General features: G+C 41.6%; 1 protein-coding gene across 1 annotated transcript in view; it reads left to right on the top strand.

Annotated features, from left to right (window-relative positions):
* Positions 1-14,882, top strand: part of HEATR3 (HEAT repeat containing 3) — a 41,051-nt gene extending 26,169 nt beyond the window's left edge. The window contains exons 12-15 of the mRNA XM_080828359.1: positions 672-760; positions 7,981-8,124; positions 11,004-11,180; positions 14,072-14,882. Of these exons, the coding sequence (XP_080684485.1) occupies positions 672-760; positions 7,981-8,124; positions 11,004-11,180; positions 14,072-14,194 (533 nt within the window). The 3' untranslated portion in view covers positions 14,195-14,882. The remainder of the gene's footprint in view (positions 1-671; positions 761-7,980; positions 8,125-11,003; positions 11,181-14,071) is intronic.
* The last annotated feature ends 11,627 nt before the right edge of the window (positions 14,883-26,509 follow it).

Raw genomic sequence — 26,509 nt, 5'->3', positions numbered from 1 at the left:
GTGTCCTGTTGGTTGACATCACAAAGTCCCCCACCCCCACAAGGGGTGGGGAAATAGACCGTCGTGATTATTTTCGGACAATATAATCTACCACAGCAAGTCCATCGCTTCCGCTTCCCATCACAGGAGTAAGAAAGAAAAGAGTAAAAATGAGCAGGAATGGGGAGGGGAAGTTGGGTCGGTAAAAACCACAGAAGCCACTGAAACCACGGAGGTATAGTGGCCCAGCCTTGCACAAGCAATAGTTCTCGGCTAGGCAGTAGGTTTGGGCTGCCCGGGAAGCACTCTGATTTGGGAGACCTCTCTGTGCGAGGTCTGCCCAGCACGGTGATGGCAATCTATGAAAAGCTGAATTGTGTCTATGAAAGCTAGCTCAGGTATATCATGGGCTAAAGCCCGAAGTAAATGAAAATCCAGCACCTAGAAGGCAAGGACTGTCTATAGAATGCTCCCTTGTTATGGGTATTTCAGTTGTGGACGTCTTTCAAAGTCAAGTATATAGTTCACAGGGGGCTCTTAACTAGAAGTTTGGACTTAACATCAAAAATGTTTTAATTATAATAGCATATAGTAACATTTAACATGTGGTGTTTTGATTCCTTTTTTTTTTTTTTTTTACAAAGTAACTTATCTTAGAGACGACAAATTTGTATTTCACTTTTGTGTTTTAGATTTTGCTGAGCATGTTGACTTTCTAGAAGCCATAAGTAGTGCCTTGAGGGCCCTTTTGCAAACAATGGCCTCCAAGAACATTTCTCAGGTAAGATTTTTTTTAAAAATTTTATATGAAACCCACAAAGATTCTGTATTATGGAAGCAAAATTAATTACTTAACTTTTTTTTTTTTAAGATATTTATTTATTTATTTGACAGAAAGATCACAAGTAGGCAGAGAGGCAGGCAGAGGGGGAGGGGGAAGCAGGCTTCTTGCTGAGCAGAGAGCCTGATGCGGGGCTCAATCCCAGGACCCTGAGACCATGACCTGAGCCGAAGGCAGAGGCTTAACCCACTGAGCCACCCCGGTGCCCCTTAATTTTTTTTTTAAGTATTTATTCCTATTAGAAGAGGAATATATGATCCTTGTAAAAAGAAAGCAAAAATCCTTAAAATAGAAAGTAATGTATTTTGTTTCTTCCCACCACTGCTACCAACACACACACAGATTTTTTTTTACTGATGTAACTTAGTTGACATACCTGTCATAAATATCTTCTGTGAATGTCATTTGTCTTCTTTAACATTTTACAGAAATTTTCATGCCTGCCTGCTGACCCTCCACAGTAATCCAGTGGCATCTCTGTGATAGCTGCTCTCCCACTTTTATTCTTTGCTTTTTTGTTAAGGAAATTTTCAGACACCTCTAAAAGCACAGAGAATAGTGTCATATGAACTGCAGGGGTCACAGAGTTGGCGGTGTCCTGGCGTTCTCGTTACCGTCCTCTTCCTTACACGTGTGGCTTTTTCTGGACTGCTTCAAAGCAAGTCATGTTCCTTCACCCATAAGTATTTTATTACGTGCTTCATTACGTGTCTGTGACAGAAAATGGACTTCTAAAAACCTCGACCACAGTACCATACTCCCAAATTAATGGCATTGCTTAATTATCAGTCGATATGCAGCCTGAGTTCACTTTTTTCTGATTTCCACAAAAATGTCTTTTTCAGTTTTGTTCAAATCAGAATCCAAACAAGATCCACTTACTGCTTTGGGTTGATACTTTGGTTTAAAAAAAAAAATTTTTTTTAATGGCTTTAGTGAGGATTTAATTCACATACCAGCCATACAGTTCACCCATTTAAAGTGCACAGTTCAGGGGTGCCTGGGTGGCTTAGTCGTTAAGCTTCTGCCTTCAGCTCAGGTCATGATCCCAGGGTCCTGGGATCGAGCCCCACATGGGGCTCCCTGCTCCGTGTGAAGCCTGCTTCTCCCTCTCCCTTTCCTACTTCTCTGCTTGTGCTCTCTCTCTTGCTGTCTCTCTCTCTCTCTCAAATAAATAAACAAAATCTTAAAAAAATAAATAAATAAAGTGCACAGTTCAGGGGTGACTGGGTGGCTCAGTCGGTTAAGCTTCTGCCTTCGGCTCGGGTCCTGATTCTCAGTCCTGGGATCGAGCCCCGAGTCGGGTTCCCTGCTCAGTGGGGAGGCTGCTTCTTCCTCTGTCCCTCACCCCGCTTCTGTTCTCTCTTACTCGCTCACTCTCAAAAAAATAAAATCTTTAAAAAATAAAGTGCACAATTCAGTGGTTTTTAATATATTCACAGATTATTAAATCTCTTAGTTTAAAACATTTTTCCTACCAACCCCCCTCTCCTTATATTATTTATTCATTGAAGAACTATCATTTGTCCTATAGAATTTTTCCCATTATGAGATTTGGCTTGTTTCTCATGATGGTATTGTTGACATGTCTCTCTCTTGTTCATGTATCCTATAAACTGGGAACTAGATCTAGAGTCTTAATTAGATTCAGGATCAGATTTTTTGGGAAGAATAATTCATAGTGCTGTATATATTTTCTACTTTTATATCACAAATTATATATGTTCATAAATTGGTGATGTTAAGATTAATCAGTGGATTCGGGGCACCTGGGTGGCCCAGTTGGCAAAGCGGCTGCCTCGGACTCAGGTCATGATCTTAGGGTCCTGGGATTGAGCCTGTCTTCAGGCTCTGTGCTCAGCAGGGAGTCTGCTTCTCCCTCTCCCTCTGCCCCTCCCCTGACTCATTCGTTCTCTTCCTCTCTATTTTTAAAAAAAAATTTTTAAAAAAAATTTGATAGAGATCACAGGTAGGCAGAAAGGCAGGCAGAGAGAGAGGAAGGGAAGCAGGCCCCCTGCTGAGCAGGGAGCCCGATTCGGGGCTCGATCCTAGGACCCTAGGACTGAGACCTGAGCCGAAGGCAGAGGCTTTAACCCACTGAGCCACCCAGGCACCCTTCCTCTCTCTTTAATAAAGGATTAATCAGTGGATTCACTTAATGGTTGTAGCCAGCAGTGATTAATATTGTCTAGATCTATTATTTATCAGTGGTTGCAAAATGGAGACATCTTAATTTTGTCATTTCTTTTACATTTATTAGCTGTGATTCTTTTTTTTTTTTTTTTAAAGATTTTGTTTATTTGACAGACAAGTAGGCAGAGAGGCAGACAGAGAGAGAGAGGAGGAAGCAGGCTCCCTGCTGAGCAGAGAGCCTGATGCGGGGCTCAAATCCAGGACCCTGGGATCACGACCCAAGCCAAAGGCAGAGGCTTTAACCCACTGAGCCACCCAGGTGCCCCAGCTGTGATGATTCTGCTTCTGCTTCTTCTTCTTCTTCTTCTTCTTCTTCTTCTTCTTCTTCTTCTTTTTAAAGATTTTATTTATTTATTTGAGAGAGAGAGAGAGAATGAGAGGGGAGAAGGTCAGAGGGAGAAGCAGACTCCGCATGGAGCTGGGAGCCTAATGCGGGACTGGATCCTGGGACTCTGGGATCATGACCTGAGCCGAAGGCAGTTGCTTAACCAACTGAGCCACCCATGCAGCCCAGCTGTGATTCTTCTATAAAAACTTTCTGTCTCATCAGTTATTTGGTAACTTTGAAATAAAGCTCATACCAGAAAGATAGGATTTTTCCAAAATAATAAATTGGTGCCCTTAGCAGTCTCTAAAAGTGGTGAGTGAGGTTTGTTTGTTTTTTTTTAAATATCATTATGAACTCATGGGACTTTTTTGTTTGTTTTGTTTTTAAGATTTATTTATTTATTTATTAAGGATTTTATTTATTTGTCAGAGAAAGAGCGTCAGAGACAGCACAAGCAGGGGGAGAGGCAGGCAGAGGGAGAAGCAGGCTCCCTGCAGAGCAAGGAGCCTGATGTGGGACTGGATCCCAGGACCCTGGGATCACGACCCGAGCCAAAGGCAGACACCCAACCCACTGAGCCACCTAAGTGTCCCATTTATTTACTTATTTATTTATTTATTTTAGAGAGAGAGAGCGAGCGAGCACGAGTAGGAGGGGCAGAGGGGGAGGGAGAGAGAATCCTAAGCAGATTCCCTGCTGAACACAGAGCCCGACTTGGGGCTTGATCTCACAACCCCTCTGAGACTGTATAGTCAGATTGCTGTGTTTTCAAGTTCCTTGACAAAATTCTCTTTCTGGCTTGTTGTAAAGTTACCTTCAGTTGTTTTAGCTTGCTTGCTTGCTTGCTTTTTTTTTTTAGCTTTCCTTTTTTTTTAAGAGACTTAATTTTTTTTAAAAGATTTATTTATTTATTTATTTGACAGATAAAGATCACAAGTAGGCAGAGAGGAAGGCAGAGAGGGGTGGGGGGGAGCAGGCTCCCTACTGAGCAGAGAGCCTGATGCGGGACTTGATCCCAGGACTCTGAGATCATGACCTGAGCTGAAGGCAGAGGCTTTAACCCACTGAACTACCCAGGTGCCCCTAATTTTTAATTTTTAATTATATAAAATATTTACACAGTTTCAGAGTTAAAACTGAACCAAGATATATTCAGAGAAATACATGGTAGATGCATACAATGGAATATTACTCAGCTTTGAAAAGGAAAGAAATTCTTACACGTATTACAACATGGATGAACTTTGAAAACATGACATTAAGTGAAATAAGCCGAACACAAAAAGACACATATTGTATGATTCCATATATTAGGGACCTAGAATAGTTAAATTCATTAGGACGGTATGTGGAACAGTGGCCACCAGGGATTGGGGGAAGGGAGGGAATGTAGGAACATACTGTTTAATGGGACGGTTTCAGTATGGAATGATGAAGCCCTGGACGTGGATGGTGGTGATGGCTGGTGGTACAACAGTCTGAAGGTATTTACTGCCACTGAACTGTGCACTGAAAAATGGTTAGGGGCACCTGGGTGGCTCAGTCATTTAGGCATCTGCCTTGCCTTCGGCTCAGGTCATGATCCCAGAGTCCTGGGCTCTCTGCTCACCGGGGAGTCAGCTGCTCCCGCTCCCTCTGCACATCCCGTCCCTGACTCGTGTTCGCTTTCTCTCTCTCTCTCTCTCAAATAAATAAATCTTTTTTAAAAAGGTTAAAATGTCAAGTTTTATGTTATGTATGTTTTAAAACAATTCCACTTAACTTATTTTTATTTAGTCTCACTTCTATCCCTTTGCCCCTCTCCTTTTTAGGTTTTGATTTATCATTCCATTGTTCTTAATTTGGAAACACAAGCAAACGCGCAGGCACGTGCATTTCCCCTGTTCTGTTGAGAGTCTTGCTGCTGCGCCCTGCTTTGCCTTTTCTTCCTTCTCGATCACTGTGTACAGACACCTTCCCCAGTCCTTCTTCACAGTTCCACATTCTGTTACTCCACTGTGTTGATGTCTCTACTCGTTCAGCCCGCCTGCTGTTGATGGGGGTTCTCGCTCCAGTCCGTTTGTCACTACAACTAGAATGGCAGGGAAGAGCCTTTTTACAGATGTTATTTCATGGTTTTGCCCTTGTGTCTTGGAGATGGATCCCGCGGAGAAGTGGGCTTGCTGAGTTGGAGGAGAGATGCACTGGTGATTTTGCTGATTATTGCTCCAGTCCCCTCCTCCGAGATTGAGGCGTTTTGGATTTCCTACAGCAGTGCTGGAGAATGCCTGTTTTGCTGTAGCCTCAGAAACAGAGTAATGTTGTCAGAACATTAGATTTTTTACCAGTTTGATAGTTGAGACATTATATAGCAATTTTAATTTGCATTCATCTTACGGTAGGAGATTGGATGTCTCTTTGTGTGCTTCAAGGGCCTTTGCATTTTTTTTCTATAACCGCTCCTGTCTTTTGCCAGTTTTGCTATTGGGTCGGTGTCTTTTTCTTCTTGGAGTATAAGGGCAAATCCTAGGGCCTCGCCCCCAATCCACTGAAGCAGAAACTTTGAGGAGGGGCCCAGTGATCTATATTTTAATGGTTCTCTGGGTGATTGGCTTGCACACAAAGTTTGGGGACCAGTGTGCTAAACCATCCCTGCCCCTTTTCTAAAATCTTCCAGTTTTGATTAACATGTCATTAGGCCATACCACCCACTTCTCTTGCTTACAGCCATCTACTATGCCCTGGGCCACCCTTTGTTCCTTGAAGATTCTTGCTGTTGGGGTTTGTTACTCTTTGCTAGTCCTGTCATGATTCTGGGTGACTTCAAGATCCACATAGATGTCCCCCCATCACCTGGCTTCGAAGTTCTTGGACCTCCCTTTCTCCAGCGGTCTGGTCTTCCTTCCCTACCTTAGTCATTCCATGGCCACACCCTGGAGCCATGCTTCCCAGACTTTATCTTGGTCCACAGTTTAATGAGAACGTCTCTGGTGCTTTACTGTTAAATACAGTATGTGCTGTTGGCATCTAGTCTAAACTCTTTCAGTTTTTTTCTTTGTATATTTGAGAATTTTTTTCAAGAACATAAATTTTGACCCTCAATTTCTTTGACATGGCAATGGTAATGATGGAGAGAGGATTAGAAAACCCTATACTGTAGGGCCATGGGAATATCAAGTCTTTTTATTGATTTTCCGTGATCTTCAGCAGTAGCTAACTGGGCCAGCCTGACACTTAAAGAGAATTCCTCCCAGCTCATGCTTAGTTAATGTCTGGGCATTCATATATATTAAGACCATAAATTCTCAGGTTGGCTGTACATTGGGCATGAGCATGGAATTCAAGGACTAGAAGGAGCCTGGCTCTCGTGCTTTCCAAGGAGAGGAAACCAGGGACCAGAGTAGCTGAGTAACAGCACTGAGAGTGCAGTATGACTGTCTGGCTCCCTGTCCATTTCTCTGCCTTTTCGGCTTGTGCACATGGGGCAACTTGCCTTTGTGACTCAGGCTGGTAGTAAAGCAGCACGCCTCCAGCATTCCCGGCAGCCTTGTTCAGCTGGGAGGCATCCCAGGGTTGGCGGGATTGTTTCCATTAGATTATTTCCTAAGAAACCGGGGCATATTAGCTGTTACCTTTAGATTTGGCAGAAGCACTGCAGATGATTCAGAAATGAGTTTGATTTAGAACTGTTCAGTATGTTAATATATAATAATATCTAACAGTTAGTAAGTTCTTGATGTGCATTATTTAATTCTTAAAGCAACTCTGCATGGTGACCACTGTCCCCTTGTCCCTAATGGGGAAATGGAGACCTTAGTTGGGGAGGGGAGAGAGAGGAGCCAGGATATGAACCCAGGATGTCTGATCCCAAGCCCTTAGTCACCACACTGTGCTGGTGCTCACAGGTGATGGTTTGGCAACATGACCACTTGAGTTCTCTGGTGATATCTGCATCCACAGGTGTGTTCAGATTAGCTTAGAATGAAAATTATCACTACACAGTAGAAGCACTCTATAATTTAATGGTTTCTACAATCTCTAATAATTTCCTGTAACAAAACACATCTCCGGGTTAGTTCTCAACTTGTATGGCTTCAGCCAATTTTTATTAAAGCTACATATTCTATGTACATTTTCGAAACATTTTTTTGGATCAATGTTTAAAAGAAATTAGGATCTCTTTAAATAGGTTTGTGTACATCTGACTGAAAGTTTTTTTTTTTTTTTTTAAGATCTTATTTATTTGAGGGAGAGAGAGCACAAGCAGGGTAGGAGAGGAGGCAGAGGGAGAGGGAGAGGAAGAAGCAGATTCCCCGATGAGCAGGAAACCCAACACGGGCCTTAATCCCAGGGCCCCAGGATCATGACCTGAGCTGATGGCAGATACTTGGCTAACTGAGCCACCCAGATGCCCCCCAAAAGTCTTCTTCAAGTAAAACTAATGAAACAAAGTCTCTCTTCTGGGCTTACAGCTGTGGTAGATTGAGTAATGACAGTGACGTGAACAGGCCTCATATTCATTCAGAATTACCAGCTGTACTGGGCACTGATTAGATATGGAATAACTTCTCTGTTTTTGACATTCCTGTCAGTGCTGTTGCACATGCTGTTGGCATTGGTGGAGTTTAACACTGTAAATATTCTCTTTCCTTTTCAACAGTGTATGACTCCCAATCAGCTGATGACACTATGCACAGCCGGCATTCACAGTGGTAACACCGGGGTTAGAGTAAACGTTGTTAGTATTTTAGGAATCACGGGCAGCGTCCTCGCCAAAGAAGATGGAACACTGGAAACTCTTAAGGTAAAACTATATGCTTCCAATGTAAAACATTAAATCATTAGAAAGAGGGGGAAGAGTAAAACTGTTGGTGTGGGATTTTTAAAAACTTCTATGGACATCATGAGAAGAAATCCTATCGAGAAGTTGCTTACTAAGGTACATTATTAAAATATGCCCCTTGGTTTGATTTGCCTATATAAAATAGGTGGGCACTTGAAAAACTGAGTTGTATTTGGCCACTTAACTTTATTCCTGAGATACTTTTTCAGAAATAAATTTGTCTTTAGTGAAAGGCCCAGTTGAGAATTGTCCCAGGTGCCTCTGCCTTTGCTGTTGCATAAAATGTGTGCATATTATTTTCTCCTACTGATGAAGGAACAACTCTCCAGTTGCCTTAGCACGCCAGACTAAAGCACATTCTGAGCAATACCGCACGGTCCACTCTACTATCACTGTGTAAGTTTTAAGTGGGAAGCGCATTAGGAACTCACTCAGCATATTTGCTTCCAGCATTTTATCTCAGCACGGTTGCTGGGGAACTACACTGCTAGAGACACAGCATCCCTAGGAACTAAAAGGACTGTGGTAGTAAAATTGCCCTTCTTTGTGCTAATAATAATTGCTGAAATATTGATTACTAATTAATGGGTAGTAAACTATTAGACTTCCTGAGAACTTTACAACAACGAATGGCTTTTGTTTTTGTTTTATTTTTAAGTAGGCTCCATGCCCAGCGTGGAGCCCGATGCAGGGCTTGAACTCACAGCATTGAGGTCGAGAACAGAGTGGAGATCAAGAGCTGAACGCTTGGGGCGCCTGGGTGTCTTAGTCTGTTGAGCATCTGACTCTTGATTTTGGCTCAAGTCATGATCTCAGGGTGATGAGATCGAGCCCTGCGTTGGCTCAGCATAGAGTCTGCTTCTCTTTCCCTGTCTCCCTGTGCCCCTTCCCCTGCTCTTTCTCTCTCTCTCTCAAAAAAAACAAAAAAGAACTGGATGCTTAACTAGACTGGGCCACCCAGGGGCCCCAGTGACTGATATTTTTTAGAACCTATTTTTAAAAGATGATACATGCATGTAACAAAACATTCAGAAAAGTAGAAAAGAATATATAATGAAAGACCCCTCTCCATTACTAACTTTCCAGCCCCCCCCCCCAGTTTGACTCTAGAGAGACAGCCACGGTTACTCCATTCTTCTGTTTATTCTAGGGAATTTTGATACATAGACACGTTAGTGAGAGAGAATGTAGCCATGTGGCTGTGTATGTGTACGCAGATACAGATGAGCGTGTGCGTGTTTAATCACTTCCCGCCCCCTACGACTATAATTTCCAAGATCCACTTAGGAGGAGCAGCAAGTTTTTCTCAGGCATAACATGTGATTTAAAAAAAATTTTTTTTTAAAGATTTTATTTATTTATTTGAGAGAGCGCCAGTGGAGGGTGCGGTGAGGGGAGGAGTGGGGCGAGGGCATGCAGCAGAGGGAGAGAGAGAAGCAGACTCCCCACTAAGCAGGGAGTCTGACATGGGGCCTCATCCCAGGACCCTGAGCTCAAGACCGGAGCCGAAGGCGGGCACTTAACCAACTCAGCCACCCAGGCACCCGCTCATTGTTTAATGTCTTCAGCATGGTCCATCCTCAAGTGTTTCCAGTTGTTCCACAAACATCTATTTATAGATAGTTTGTTTAAATGAGGATCTAAGTCACATCTACATGTTATGTTTGGCTTTAGATCATCTAAGCTTCTCTCAATCTAGAAACTTCTCTCCCTGCCATTACCCTGGCACTACCTCTCATCACCTCCTTTTTGTTTTTCTTTTTTCTTTCTATCTTTCTTAAGTAAGCTCTATGCACAACATGGGGCTTGAACTCATGACCCTGAGATCAGGAGTCACATGCTCTGTTGACTGAGCCACTCGGGCACCTCTACTACCACCTGTTTATTCCTCAAATCCTGGGGTCAGTTGTCTCACAGCCTCCAACCTTCTGGATTTGTCTGATTGCTTCCATGTGGTGTTAAGCTTGTTCCTTTATCCTCTGTATTTTCTGCAGACTACAAGTTAGATCTAAACCTGGATCCCATTCAGATTTATGTTGATCTTTTTAATAAGACTACTTCATAGGTGATCGTATGTGCTTCATACTTTATTATAGGTTATTAACTCTAAATACTATCCTAGAGGTTATCTCGAGTACTTAAATTCAGATAAGACTGAGGTCCAGAGCGGGTAATGGACTTTCTAAGGGTCAGTCTGTTATTTATGTCACAGCTGGAGTTTGGACTCGCTGTTCTTAGCATTTCCACTCTCCCACCGATAATACCAGCTGTGCACATCACCCTTGAGACATAAAGGGTGAAGCAGAACAGCCAAAAACAAAGTAAGTTCACTCTCGAACAGAGTTCACTTCCTCACAGATTGGGAATGCCCTGTTCATCAGCTAGCTAATCCTCAAAGGATGGATGGGTGTTAAAGATCATCACAGGGAGTCAGAAAGAGATGAAGTTTCATTTTTTTAGTTGTCCTAGAGTGTTTTTCATATAATTTTACTTTTTCATATAGTTTTAAAAGCATGGTTTTTGTTGCAGATATATATCTGTATTTTTGATACCATGGCGAAAGCCTTTTGGGGGGAGATAGAAGGGGAAATTTTAATTGATTTTATTTAGGAATATAAACTCTAATATACTTAAGTTATCTTGTTGATATTATACTTGGTGTATTTATAAATATAGGTGAAGTCTTTAATCTTTAATTCTTTCCAAGTTTTAATTTGTCTCTGGCATTTCTGAATTTTAAAATACCATATGTGAATTGTTACCACATTTAAAGTTAGTACTGATTTTGAAAACCGATGTTAGACTATTGGACAGTCAACAGTGTGCCTTGTTGTCTCCAGACCATTGGGTGCTTTCTGCTTGAGGTTGCCACCAAAGATCCCTCCCTCGTGGTGGCAGGAGAAGCCTTGGATGCCCTCTTCGATGTTTTTGCAGATGGTAAAGAAGCCGAAAGGGCCTCAGTTCAGATTAAATTGTTATCTGCTCTGAAAGAATTCCAGCCAGTCTTCAAAATGAAGGTATGGAGCCGTTTTGTGTCGAAATGCTTAGGTCTCAGCCATCCTCCGAGAACGGGTGTCTGTAGTTCCCTCCATGCACTCTCTGTGATTCGTAGAACGCTGCCTCCCTGGAACTGGAGAATGCTTGTTGCCTGAGTCAGAGCTCGGGCCTTGCTGTTGAATCACTGTGACTTGGGCCAGAATGGTGTGGGCACGGTTCCCTTTCTAGATGAGTTCAGTAATGCTCACAGTGCTCCTGGAGAAGCACTACAGTCTGTAGCCTACAAAGCACTTTCATAGAGGTTGTAAATTTATTTTATGTCATTACAGGTAATATATTCCAGCTTGATTCCAATGTTATGACTATTTCAGAAATATGACTATTTCTGAAAAAAAAGGGCAAACTCCAGGCTGGTCTCTGTCGGAGAATGTAGCTACCTTCATATACGCTTTTATTTATTTTTTTTGTTTCACTAGAAGCATCAAAGCTAACTTTGAGTCAAAGAGTAATTTTCAGAAACTTGGTGACCAGGGAAAGGCAACCAGGAATTTTAAAAACAACCTTGAATCCTGTGTCCACAAGTTGAAGTTTACCATTCTCCAGTGATCTAAACCTCCCTTTCCAGGGGCACCTGGCTGGCTCAGTCAGTGGAGAATGTGACTCTTGATCTCAGGGTCATGAGTTTAAGTCCCACCTTGGGCATAGAGTTTACTTAAAAAACAAACAAAATTTCCATTTCTAAATAATGTCACTTTGAGAAATAAAAATATTCATATTTTTTGCTTTTAGATTTCAGATTAAACATTTGCTTTTAAATCCTTCAAGAAAATAGAGGTTTGGATGAAAAATGAGCTTACTTCTATTGTTTTCCGATATGTATTTCTTTTATTTTTATTTTTTTATTTTAGAGAGAGGGAGAGAGAGCAGGAGGATGAGCAGAGGGAGAGGGACAAGCAGACTCTGCTGGTGTGTAGCCAGACGTGGGACTCGATCTCACAACCCTAAGATCATGACCTGAGCCGAAACCAAGAGTCGGAAGCTTAGCTGACTGAGCCACCTAGCCGTCCCCAGTTTCAGGCTTCTGATGCAGAATTGATTGATTTCTCAAGGAGAGAACTCTGTGATATTTTTTAGGAGAATATGATTGTATGCTTTATAATTTAGATTTTCTGAAGTTTTTTTTAAGGAATAGGAAATAGTTTTCTTTAGAAAAGTAGCAGCACACACCATGTACGTTCTATGTCATAGTTACATCTAAGTCAGTGTTGGTTTAAGGACATCAGAATTGGTTTGTTTTTAATGTTTTCATGTTTTGGCATATTCTATTTAAAAATGTGATCATAGTGACTGACATTTATTGAGCTAAGATTCACCAGTAGGTAACTTAAGTCTGGGGGAAACAATTGAATAGTTTACTCTTAATTACCCTTTGTTCAAGCCTGTAGGATTTTTTTGTTTGTTTTTTTGTTGTTGTTGTTGTTGTTTGGTTTTTTGCTATCTTTTTAAATTGAGATACAGTTCACATATAACATTGTATTAGTTTTAGGTGTACAGTGTAGAGATTTGATGCATGTACATACTGGGAAATAACTACTATAATAAATTTAGTTAAATCCATCATCACACATAGTTGGAAAATTTTTTTCTTGTGATGAGAACTTTTAAGCTCCACTCTTATAGTAATTTCCAAATATACAATCAGAGTCACCATGTAAATATACAATTATATCCCCATGACTTACTTAGTTTATAACTAGAAGTTTGTGCCTTTTGACCCTCTGTTCACCCATACTTGTCTGTTCTTTAAGCAGTGAGAGGTTTTATTCCCTTTATTTTCTGCCTCATCGGTAACCAAATTGAATGACGTTTCTCCACATAAACACAAAATGTGCCTTAGTATTTTCCCCCTTTGTTATCCAGAATGTAGCCCAATATATTCACAAACCTGCACTTTGTGTTTTCTCTTAACACTGTGTCCTAGAGATATTTCCATACCATTATGTGGTGGGTATCCACGGTGTTCTTAAAGGGTGCAGGCAGGCCCTTGAAACGGCTGAAAAAGGAGTCTGCATGGTGAGGAGAAAATACCCTCTATTTTCCTGCAGCTGTAAGGAAAGCAGATATAGTTGAGAATTCAGACTGCAGAAGCCAATGCTTGGAGAGGAGTTATGTAAACTATGAACCAGCAAAACAACCCCTAACCATTGGGAGGGCTGTTCTGATTGAGATTCCTACTTGCTATGCAGTGCTATGGTAATGATGTTTAATTAAGTGTTTTTCTTTTCTCAGAGGTATAAAGCCCTAATGAAATTTCTTTGTTAGCCAGAAGAGCAGCTTGTAGTTTTTCATACGAAGCGGTTCTGTGAACGAAGGCACAGTTGCATTGAAGACTGTCGGGTATATGTTTGGCCTCAAGTTGCATTGCAGTATGATACAATGCACTTTACCGAAGAATTTCCCTAAAGGGCTGGCTCTCAGAGTTGTCCTGTGAGCAGACTCACTGGTAACGTGTTACAAATGCAGATGCCCAGGTCCAACCCCGGACCTACTGAAAATCAGAAACGGCAGGTGGGCCCACCAACCTGTTTTTTTAACAAGACTTCCAGATGATACTGTGGCACACTAAAATTTGAGGTCCACTCTCTAGAGGTGAAGTCTAGTTCACATACCATAAAACTTACTCTTTTAAAGTCTACAATTCAGCCGTTCTTGTAACTATCATTTTTAAAAGGTACATAATCTTAATTTATCCTTAGGGCTCACATACTGTATTCTTTTACCTTGGAAAGCGAAAATCTTTCACCAAATTCTGGCAGCTCTTTGTTCTGAAAAGAATACGCCCCAAATCACATGCTTTCTTATCTAAAGGAATTCGTAATGTATACCAAATCACATATGATTTTTTTGGCAGATACGAAAAGAAGGGAGAGGTAAATACAGTCCAGATCAGCTGTGTGTTCTCGACAATGTGAAGATGAATTTGAGAAGGTTTGTCGCTTATCAAGAAACTGTTGAGAAAAGACTGACTACTTGAACCATTGAAAGAGAGACCAGTTCTTGCCCCAAGTGTTCAGTGCTAAAGAGTACTAAAGTATTTCCTTGGAGTGTATGTGTTTCTAAAAATCATTTTTCAATGCCCATATCCTGTCCATTAGTTTGAAGCTTATAAAAACTTCAAAACTGGTCAGAAGCTCTTTTAAGCCTTGGGATCTCTGTGGCATTTCTAGTGTTCTCTAAATTATGTTTCCAGCATGTTTTAATCACTGGAAACACAAGGAGTGGAAGAGTAGAGACAGGAATCTCAGGTGGTTCTTCATTAGCCGCAATGAACCTTCCAAACAATCATGTTTTCCTGGAATTTTGCAGGAAAGGAAAATCCAGAGCATTGCTTGGATGCAAGCATCATTTTATATGTGCTGCCAAAGTGAGCAAGCATCATTCTGTATTAGCTAAATCTCTATAAACTGAACTATGAAGACAAGTTTCATAAAAGTTTTTTGATTATGAAGTATACCAATTGTGTTTCCCTTTTGTGCAGAAGTGAATGAGCTGAATTTGTATTCCACTTTTCAGTAGAATATACTAAGGAATTAATGAGGTCATTGTCAGCCTCTATACAAACGGAGCTGATCACTTACTGCTTTGTAACATCACTCCGTGTTTAATTTGATACGGAACCGGAATTAGGAGGAAATATTTTTTAATAAATAACTTTTTAATTGAAAGCTTTGTGTCTTACACGGTCTTTTTAAAAATACCAGATAGCCCTGGTCCTGGGTTTTTTCGCTTGGTAATGGGTATTGCTTAGACTATATGTGAAATATTTAAAACAAGACTTACAGCAGGAATCTCCAGCATTACTCTCAATGTCCTTGTGTTAATAGGGTGACAGCTAGAGCGAGGGGTCGGGGAGTTTCAGCGGACCTCATCCTCTGAGAGGCAGGGGGAGTTGGGGGGCCCTGGACCAGCTCCATTGTCCGTGCATTTGCCTGATAAGAAGAGGTGTCGATGAAGGTTTGAAAATCCTCCCTCAGCTGATCTCAGTTGTCCTGTTAAAAGGCCTAGTACCCTGGGGACTTTCCTTTCTCATCTAGTTCAATCCATCACCTCACACAGTTCAGTGTTTTTTTTCTTGTGATGAGAACTTTCAAGATTCACTCTCTTAGTATCTTTCAGACTTACAATATGATATTACTGACATCACCATGTGTTTATTACATCCCTTACTTCTTGTAACTGAAAGTTTGTGTCTTTTGTCTCCCTTTCCCCATATTGTCATCTTCCTCCACCTGCCCCACACAAACCTCAGGCAACCACCAGTGTGTTCTTTGGATCTAGGAGCTTGGTTTCTTCTGTTGATTCCCCATATATGTGAGATCATACACAATTTGATTTTCTCTAATTTATTTCACTTAGCATAATGTCCTCAAGGTCCATACATAGTGTCGCAAATTATTTGCAGGATTTCCTTCTCTTTGTGGCTGAATAGTACTTCATTGTGTGTGTGCGCGCACGTGTGTGTGTGTGTGTGTGTATACAGACACTATGTATTCATCCACTGATGGGCACTTGGGTTGTTTCTGTGTCTTGGTTGTCATAAATGCTGTGACGAACGTGAGGGGTACAGATATATTTTTGAGGTAGAGTTTTAGTTTCCTTTGGATAGATAAGCAAAAATAGAATTGCTGGGTCATGTGGCAGTTCTATTTTTAATTTTCGAGGAATGTCTGTACTGTTTTCATCAGTGGCTGCACCAACTTACATTCCCACTAACAGTGCTCAAGAGTTTTCTTTTCTCCACATCCTTGCCAATGCATGTTATCTCTTGTCTTTTGGATAGTAGTGATTTTTACTAGGTATGAAGTGGTATCTCATTGTGGTTTTGAGAGAAGGAGTCTTCCAATGAAGAAAAGTTTCAGAGTTCTCCCTACTTCAGATTTTTAGAGAATATAATTGTTTTCAAGGAGAATAAAATTTCCAGTTTAGCACAGGGCTAGTAGGCTCTTTTTTTTTTTTTTTTTAAGATTTTATTTATTCATATGAGAGACAAAGCCAGAGAAGGAACACAAGCAGGAGGAGTGGGAGAGGGAGAAGCAGGCTTCCTGCTGAGCAGGGAGCCCAGTGCGGGGCTCGATCCCAGGACCCTGGAATCATGACCTGAGCCTAAGGCAGACACTTAACAACGGAGCCATCCAGGCGCCCGGGCTAGTAAGCTCTTGATAAATATTTGTTGAATGAATTAATGTTAGTGAGTTTCTGTTTTGTTAAGCAACCTCTAAAGCAGTTGTTGAATTCAGAATCATCCTATTGAATAGTGAAGATGAATTCTTACATTGAAAGTGTGCCATCTGGGGCACTGGGTGGCTCAGTGGGTTAAAACCTCTGCTTCCGGCTCAGGTCATGATCCCAGGGTCCTGGGATCCAGCCCCACATTGGGCTCTCTGCTCAGCAGGGAGCCTGCCTCCCTCTCTCTCTCTGCCTGCCTCTGCCTACTTGTGATCTCTGTCAAATAAATAAAATCTTAAAATTATTAAAAAAAAAAAAAGAAAAAAAAAAAAAGGAAAGAAAAAAGAGAGTGTGCCATCCAGGGGTGCCTGGATGGCTTATTTGGTTAAGTGTCCCGTTCTTGATTTCAGCTCAGTTTGTGATCTCAAGAGTTGTGAGGTCAGGCCTTGCGTCGGGATCTGTGCTGGGCGTGGAGCCTCCCACAGATTCTCTTTCTCCCTCTCCTTTTGCCCCTCCCCCTGCCTCCCTTAAAAAAAGAAGAAAATATGCCATCCAGAAATCCAGAAATTTTAGACTCTGAGCCATTGATAGTTTGGCTTATATTGCTACATTTAATTTTACTGTTCAAACAACAGGGAAAGATAGGAAAAGGTTAAATATACTTTATGGCTTTGTTTACATAATAGCTTAGTAGATCATGTGAATATTATTCATGGCATGGTAAAATAGAAACTTTTTTTCCTGTATGACTGTAGGAAAAAATGTACTTTATTTATTTATTTATTTTTAAGATTTTTATTTATTTATTTGACAGACAGAGATCACAAGTAGGCAGAGAGGCAGGCAGAGAGAGGAGGGGAAGCAGGCTTCCTGCTGAGCAGAGAGCCCGATGTGGGGCTCGATCCCAGGACCCTGGGATCATGACCCGAGCTGAAGGCAGAGGCTTTAACCCACTGGGCCACCCAGGCGCCCCGGAAAAAATGTACTTTAAAATGTATTTATTTATAAATCATCAGAATACTCCAGTAGGAATATGCACTATTTTAAGTGTTGAAGTATGAACTCATGTGAGATCCTTTGTTTTAGGAGGTATTTTTTTTTTTTTTTTTTTTTTTTTTTAAGATTGTATTTATTTATTTGACAGACAGAGATCAGAGGCAGGCAGAGAGAGAGAGAGAGAGAGAGAGGGAAGCAGGCTCCCTACTGAGCAGAGAGCCCGATGCGGGGCTCGATCCCAGGACCCTGGGATCATGACCTGAGCGGAAGGCAGAGGCTTTAACCCACTGAGCCACCCAGGCGCCCCTAGGAGGTATTTTTAAGTATTCAACCAACCATGGCATATTTGCCCAAAAAAGTAAAAATCACTGCTTTACTTCTCATTTTTTAAAGTTTTTTTTTTTTTTTCGGGGTGGGGGGGGCGCTCTTTAAGATGGAAACTCATTTTATTTTAAAATAGAGTTGATTTTGAAGTATCAGTCATTTGATTATATTTCTTTGTTTGCAATTTTATCTTTTGCTTTTATTTAGCCTTTCAAAGAAATACCTTTTGAGTTGTCAAGATAGGGAAGAGCCCTTATCTCTTCAGCAGTCCTGTTTACCTACTTCTGTTGTAGGCTGGCTTCCTGCCTTTTTGAAATTGCATGGACCAATCAATATCTGATTGTTTAAGAATATATAGGACATGAACCGTTTCAGAACTCATTTCACAATATCCAGAAATTCTTTCTTTTCAGCAACAATAGTAAAATTCCTCTATAGTATTTTAAACATCCACTTTGGGCAGAAGATTCCCTTTCTCTGCCATTTTATTTTTATAAATTATGGATTTCTTATACCCATCTAATCCATACATTCTGTCCCCTTCAGAAGAACGTCTGTCATTGTCTCTTATTTTTGCTCTGATTTAAGTTTTCTAAGTAGACCATGATACCAACAGATTGTCTGTTACCAAAGAAATTCTTGGTCTCTTGGATGCTTCTGCCAGAGGACTTAGAACATTGTGGAACCAACACATGTCAAGGGTTAGTTGACATATTCGTGGTGGCATTGAGAGGCCTGTGGCCAAAGGGTGTTTTCTTTTCTGGGCCAGCTTTGCAGAGCTTTCCTATGGCTGCCCTGGGTCCCTGGTGCCCTCTGTCTGCATTTCCTGTCCACTTGCAGAACCTGATTGTCCTCCCCTCACCATTTTGTGACCTTCTCTAGAATTTTATAATAAACGTCATTTTTTGGTAGCTATGATGAATTTTTGCTGTTTATCACTAAAAAAATCCCTGATTAATGCTATGTCTTTCTAGAAGTTTTTCTGGACATCTCCATCTATACATATATGAATACAGTTTCTATAATGAACATCATATTCTGTAACTTGGATTTTTTTCTTTAACAGTGATTTCCGGTTGTATTGTCATGTCAGAATTATAGTTAGGTCTAATGGTAGATATTTCTTCTCAGAAAATGAAAGCATGCTTAATTTGTTTTTATTTATTTTTATTTTTTTAGCATGCTTAATTTTTACTAGATACTCTATAAGATCTTAGTTTGATAGGTTGGGGTAAAGTTTGCTTTTCTCAACTGGTTCCTTTTTTTTTTTTTTGAGATTTATTATTTTAGGGCAAGAGAGCGTGCTCGAGTTGGGGGAGGGGCAAAGGGAAAGTCGGAAGGGGAGAATCTCCAGTAGACTTCCTGCTGAGTGTGGAGCCTGATGTGAGGCTCGATCTCACAACACTGAGTTGACCTGAGCCTGAAACCAAGAGTCGGACGCTTAACTGGCTAAGCCACCCAGGCGTCCCATGACAGCATTTTTATATATTGTTTTATTTTTTTAAAAGATTTTATTTATTTATTTGTCAGAGAGAGAGATCACAAGTAGGCAGAGAGGCAGACAGAGGTGCGGGGAAGCAGGCTCCCCGCTGAGCAGAGAGCCCGAAGCGGGGCTCTATACCAGGACCCTGAGATCATGACAGGAGCCAAAGGCAGAGGCTTAACCCACTGAGCCACCCAGGCACCCCAGGACAGCATTTTTAAACATTCTTTTGAGTCTTCCAATGGTTTGGAGAATAGAGTCTTCTCATTTGTTGAACCTAATCCCAAACTTGTATAAAAAATAGACCCATGGAAACTATAAGATGAAAACCAAAGATTTTTAAAAATCCAATACTGATTTTACAGTAGTAATTTTTACCCTTTTTCAGGTCATTAATTTTACTGAGAATCATAGACTCTTCCACTAAATGCACCGCGTTCGTTATCTTTTGTGTAACAAATTACCCTAAAATTGGTCGTTTAAAATAACAGAATTTATTTTCTCTCCGTTTCTTTGGGTGAGGAGTTGAAGAGCAGCCTAGCTGGGTGGTTCTTCCTTAGGATCTCACAAGGTCACAGTAAAGATACTGGTCACAGTTGCAGTCAACTGAAGTCTTGACCGGGGCTGGAAGGTTTCTTCCAAGGTGGCTCGCTCACATGGCTGTTGGCAGGAGGCCTCAGTTCCTCAGTGTGTGTGTCATCATGACATAGCACCTGGCTGCCCCCAGAGTCAGCATCCGAGAGAGAGGAGAAAGCTAGTTTCAGAGGTGACGCACCATCACTTCTGCTGACTTTTATTTGTTGTAAGTCACTGAGTCCAGTTCATACTCAGACAGGGAAATTAAGTTCCACTTCTTGAAGGGAGGAGTATCAAATAATTGGTACACATATACATAAATATGTATATAATTTTTTTAAAGATTTTCTTTTTTTTTTTTCCAAGATTTTATTTATTTGCGAGAGAGTAAGCATAGGGAGAGGCAAAGGGAGAAGCAGACGCCCCGCTGAGGAGGGAGCCCAATGCGGGGCTCGATCCCAGGACCCTGAGATCATGACCTGAGCCGAAGGCAGACACTTACTTAACTGACTGGGCCACCCAGGTGCCCCAAGATTTTATATTTAAGTAATCTCTACACCTGATGTGGGGCTCGAACTTAGAACTCCAAGATCACAAGTCGCATACTCAAGGCAGCTGGGTGGCTCAGTCGGTTAAGCGTCTGCCTTTAGCTTAGGTCATGATCCCGGGGTTCTGGGATTGAGCCCTGTGTTGGGCTCCCCGTGCAGTGGGGAGCCTGCTCCTCCCTCTGCCCCTCACCCTGCCAGTGCTCTCTCTCTCTCTCAAATAAATAAAATACTTAAAGAAAAAAGAGTTGCATGCTCTACGGGCCGAGCCAACCAGGCACCCTGGTAGATGTTTTGAAACCACTACATGTGTACCTGCATCGGAGTTCAGAATGTTTACGGATTTTTTTTGATTCATGCATGGACATCAGGTTGAGAATTGCAATTTTGTATTGTGCTGGTTACTCTTCAAGCTTTAAGTCAGAAAGTATTCTGAGGAACTCTAGATGCAGCTGTTCCTTAACAAATGTCTTTATGTACGCAACATTTATTTATTATACAAATATTGCCCACATGTTATTTTCTCTTCACAATAGAGTGAAAAGTAGCCTTTTTGAAACACGAACTTACTCAAGTTTCTTCCTTGCTTTTATGCTCAGTCACTTCAGTGGTTCCCATTACCCACAAGATAGAAAGTTTAAAATCCTCGCCATATCCTACAAGGAGCATGACCCCTGGGCCAGGTTTGCCTGATAGAGTCCTGATAGAGCATAATTATCGACAGTACTCTGACTGCCAAGACGAACCTGGATGAGTATCAAAATGAGTTGATGGGACAGTGTGAGATCCAGGACTGGATGTGGGACCAGGATAGAAACAGCTGTAATGGACAAAACAGACAACTGACCAAGTCGAATCTGCAAAGTGCACTAGATAACTGATTCATCAATTTTCCATCCCCAATTCGATCACTATTTATGGAAGAGGCTGTAGGGACAAGATGTCTCTGACTTTCTCTCCAATGATTCAGAAAAAAACAAAACAAAACCCATTTATGTATAAATGTAGAGAGAAAGAAGAATGAAGCAAATAGAGCAAAAGGTAAACAAATAGTAAATTGAGGAAGGACACATGGCACTTCTCTGAACTACTCTCGCAACACCTCATTGTTTGAAATGATATGAAAATGAAAACTGAGGAAACTAATGTGTAAAAGGCTGAAAAAGCCAGTGCTCCAGTTTCGAGATGGAATGATACAGTTATCCAACCCATGACTCCTTTGTGTCCTCTGGCTCTTCTTGGCCCTCTGGTCTCCCACTCTGCTGTCTGCCTCACTCAGTAAGCGTTGGCTGTTCTGCCCTTTATTCATGGTTTGAGCATGCCATGCTCTTTGCATCACATGCATGTGCATACCCATTGCTGGGCTTCTTTTCCCACTTCATCTAGTGAACTCCTATTCATCCTTCAAAACTCAGTTCAGGGGTACATGGCTGGCTCAGTAGAGCATGTGACTCTTGATCTTGGAGTTAAAAGTTCAAACCCCATCTAGGGTATAGAGATTACTTAAAAATAAAATCCCCCCCCAAAAATGCGGGGGGCGCCTGGATGGCTCAGTCGTTAAGCATCTGCCTTTGGCTCAGGTCATGATCCTGGGCTCCTGGTATCAGGTGCCACATGGGGCTCCCTCCTCAGTGGGAAGCCTGCTTCTCCCTCTCTCCCTCCCCCTGCTTGTGTTCCCTCTCTCACCGAGTCTGTCTCTGTCAAATAAAATCTTAACAACAACAACAACAACAAAAGCGAACCCCACAATTCAATCAGTAATTCCCATAGGGAAGCTTCCTGTAACCATTTAGACAAGATCAGGGGTCAGTGTTCTAGACACTCAAGCATCTTTACACTTTATATAGCACTGCATTCTTTTTTTTTTTTTTAAGATTTTATTTATTTATTTGACAGAGATCACAAGTAGGCAGAGAGACAGGCAGAGAGAGAGAGGAGGAAGCAGGCTCCCTGCTGAGCAGAGAGCCTGGTGCGGGGCTCGATCTCAGGACCTTGGGATCATGACCTGAGCGGAAGGCAGAGGCTTAACCCACTCAACCACCCAGGTGCCCCAGCACTTCATTATTGATCAGATTTATTGAAGCTCCTGTGTGCTGAGCATTCTGTTAGCTATTGAGGACACCAAGGTAAGCGAATATAGTCCTTGTCTTACAGAGCTTAGGAGCTAGTAGGAGACAGATAGAAGCTATGTAAAATTACAAGTGATAAATGCTACAAAGAGAGTAGCTGAAGCTATGAGGCCACACTGGAGACCAGGAAAGACTTCTTGGAGAAGTGATAGAAGCAGTTAACTAGGAGAAGAAGCAGGACAGATCATTTCCAGGGGGAAAGAACATCATATACAAAGATCCTGGGGCCAGAGAGAGTGAGACAAGGATGAAGGACCAGTAGAAGCTCCTGTGTGGTGGGTGTTCATTGCAAGGTGTGACCAGTGAGGCAGGTGGGGGCCAGACCACCAGGGTTTTTTAAGATGTTACGTCTTTATCCTGCAAGCAATGGGAAAATGAAGTCCCTTTAGTGTTTTTTAACAGGGAGGGATAGAGAGGAGGAATGATATGATCAGACGAAAATTTTGGAAACCTCTGCTATTGGAGGTGAGCCAGAGGAGAAGCAGGTGGACCAGCCAGGAGGTTACAGGGGTGGTTTGGGAGATAGATGGTGTTGGTTCTGATCAGTGTGGTGTTGATAAAGTAAAAAGATATAAAAGCCGGTGGTGATGGGTTTGACACAGGGGGAAAACAGCAAGATGGAGGGAAGCGTCAGGGTTGAGTCAGGTTTCTGGCTTACATAAGTTGTTGGATGGTGTTACCATTTACCAAAATAGGAAACACCAGAAGAGGAGCAGGCGTTGGGGGGGGGGGGGTAGGACTGATGAGTTTTTGATTTGTTAAGTATCAGATAAGTTGTTTTTGAGTGCAAACAACAGAAAATGTGGATCCACCGTCTTAAAATTGTAATGAACTTACTACCTCACATAAAATCTGGTGAGAGGGCTGGTTGATTCAGCAGCCCAGTGGTATCAAATATCCCATCTTGGGGCGCCTGGGTGGCTCAGTGGATTAAAGCCTCTTGCCTTCTGCTCAGGTAGTGATCTCAGGGTCCTGGGATCTAGCCCGGCATCGGCATCGGGCTCTCTGCTCAGCAGGGAGCCTGCTCCCCACCCCGCCCTGCCTGCCTCTCTGCCTACTTGTGATCTCTGTCTGTCAAATAAATAAATAAAATCTTTTAAAAAATCCCATCTCTACCCACATTTTTGCTCTGCCTTCTTCAGAACATGGGCTAGCTTCTTTTTCTGGTTGGAAGATGTCTAGAGACATTACGGTCCAGAACCAGAAAGAGGACTTTCTCCTCCTCCTCCTCTCTCTCTCTCTCTTTTTAAATATTTATTATTTCTTTGTGAGAGAGAGAGAGAGAGCATGAGTGGGGGCAGTGGGAGAAGGAGAAGCAGGCACCCTGCTGGGCAGGGAGCCCCACATGGGGCTCGATCCCAGGACCCTGGGGATCACAACCTGAGCCAAAGGCAGACACTTAACCGACTGAGCAACCCAGGCACTCTCCTCTTCTGTCTCTTTAGGAGCTGAATACCTGTCCCAGAAGCCCTCACAGCATATCTCTCTGTATCAGTCATAGTGTTTAATGTTATATGCTATAACAATCTCAATGACCAAGTGACTTAACACAATAAAAATTTATTTCCCACTCCCATCACAGTTCCATACAAGTTAGGTGGCTCTCTCAAGGATCTAGGATCCTTCTTTTACATGATTCCATGATATTGGAGTCCAGTCCTTTTAGCCTCGTGGGTGAGTAGAAGAGAGAGACCCAAGGATCTCACTTGAAATTTTAGGGCGAAGCTCCAAAGTGGCAACTCTTATTTCTGCCCACATTCCATTGGCCAAAACTGGTTCCCACACTACCCTCACAGCGTAAGAGGCTGGGGAATGTAATCTTAGTCTGTGCCCCAAAAGAGGAGCTGGGGTCGGTCGCCATGCAGCCAGTCTGCTGTATCCTCACGTTATCAGCAGCCAGAATTAGGTCAAATACCTTCCTTCTGCCACTGATAAGGGGAATGGAATTACCGGGATTGGCTTCTATTAGTCATATCTGTGTGAGTCTTGTGAGTCTAGATTTTCCTTCTCTACTTCAATCATAACAACATATTGCAACAGATTGAAGGCAAAAACAGCACTACTGGAGCCATCTTGCAGCCACAGAAGGGAGCTAACCACCCCCTTCATTGGATTTTTTTATGACATAAAGTCATTACGGTTTAAACCACTTGATTCACATTTTCTGTTATTTGTACAGAATGGACGTGGAAACTGTATGACCCTCTTAATAGATGCAGAAAAAGCATTTGACAAAAATCCAACATTCTTAGCAAACTAGGAATAGAAAGAGATTTTTTCAAACTTTTAAAGAACATCTACAAAAAAACCTATAGCTAACATTGTACTTAATGGTGAAAGACTGAATTGTTTTTGCTTAAGATCAGAAGCATAGCAAGGATTTCCAGTCTGACTACTTTTACCCAGTATCATATTGGAATTCCTAGCCAGTGTAATAAAGTAAAAAAAAAAAAAAAAAAAAAAAAGTCAAAGACATAACGTATGTACCGGAAAGGAAGAAGTGAGACTGCCTTTATTTGCAGCTGTTACGTATGTAGAAAGTCCTTAAAAGCATAGAAAAAGGCTACTAGAATTAGTAAATTTAGCGCGATCACAGGATTCCAGATTATTATACCAAAGTCAGTTATATTTCTATATATCAACCATGAGGAATCCAAAAAGAAATTCAGATAACCATCATATTTATGTTAGCATCCAAAAATGTACGTAGGAATAAATTTAGAGAAGATACACAGTATATGGGTGCCTGGGTGGCTTAGTTGGTTAAGTGGCTGGCTCTTGATTTCTTAATTTGGGCTCAGGTCGTGATCTCAGAGTCCTGGGATCAGCATCCCAACCACCCCCGACTCCCACACCACAGCCTAGTCTTGAGCTCCATGCTCAGTGGGGAGTCTGCTTTTCGATTCTCTCTCCCTCTGCTCCTCTCCCCCACTCTCTAAAATAAATAGGTCTTAAAAAAATAATACAGTACATTACATTGAAAACTACAAAACATTGTTGAGAGAAATTAAAACCTACATGAGTGGAGAAATACACCATGTGCATGGATTGGAAGATGACATTTCTCCCTAAATTGGTCTATAGATTCAAGGCAATCCCAATTAAAATCTCAGCAAGTGTTTCTGTAGAAATTGATAAGCTGAGTCTAAAATTTATATGGAGGGGCACCTGGGTGGCTCAGTGGGTTAAAGCCTCTGCCTTCAGCTCAGGTCATGATCCCAGGGTACTGGGATCGAGCCCCGAATCGGGTTCTCTGCTCAGTGGGGAGCCTGCTCTCCCCCCACCCCCACCTGCCTCTCTGCCTACTTGTGATCTCTGTCTGTCAATAAATAAATAAAATCTTTAAAAAAAATAAATAAAATTTATGTGGAAATGCAAAGGATTTAGAATATCCAAAACAGCCTTTTATTTTATTTTATTTTATTTTATTTTATTTTATTTTATTTTTAAGATTGTATTTATTTGTCAGAGAGAGGGGGAGAGATAGCACAAGCAGTGGGAGCAGCAGAGGGAGAGGGAGAATCAGGCTTGCTGCTTAGCAAGGAGCCCAGTGCAGGTCAGTCCTGGGACTGTGACCTGAACCGAAGGCAGATGCTTAACTGACTGAGCCACCCAGGCTTCCTCAAAACAGCATTCTGAAAGGTGAACCACAAATATGGAGAATTTATACAACCTGATTTTAAGACTTACTGTAAAACTATAGTTATTGAGGCGAGACATAGAGATCAGAAGAACAAAATTGAAAGTCCAGAAATAGACCCATAATTATATGGCCAATTGCTCTTCCACTGAGTTGCCAAATTAATTCAATAAAGAAATACAGTCTTCTTATTAAATGTACTAGTATAACAGATATCTATATAGAAAGAGATGTTCAAGAGTCAAGGTTTAATAAAACTTAATATTTTTACTAATTCATCAAGTGCATTTTTAAGAAATTTCAGTATACTTAACATACAACATCAAGCCCATTTTTGGGTTGTTGTTTTTTTTTTAGATTTATTTATTAGGGGCACTTGGGAGCTCAGTTGTTAAGCATCTGCCTTCAGCTCAGGTCACGATCCCGGGGT

This window comes from Martes martes (genome assembly GCF_963455335.1).
Source record: "Martes martes genome assembly, chromosome: 17".
Classification (NCBI taxonomy): domain Eukaryota; kingdom Metazoa; phylum Chordata; class Mammalia; order Carnivora; family Mustelidae; genus Martes; species Martes martes.
The sequence above is the reverse complement of the archived record's forward strand: the minus strand, read 5'-3'. Positions and strand labels throughout refer to the sequence as shown.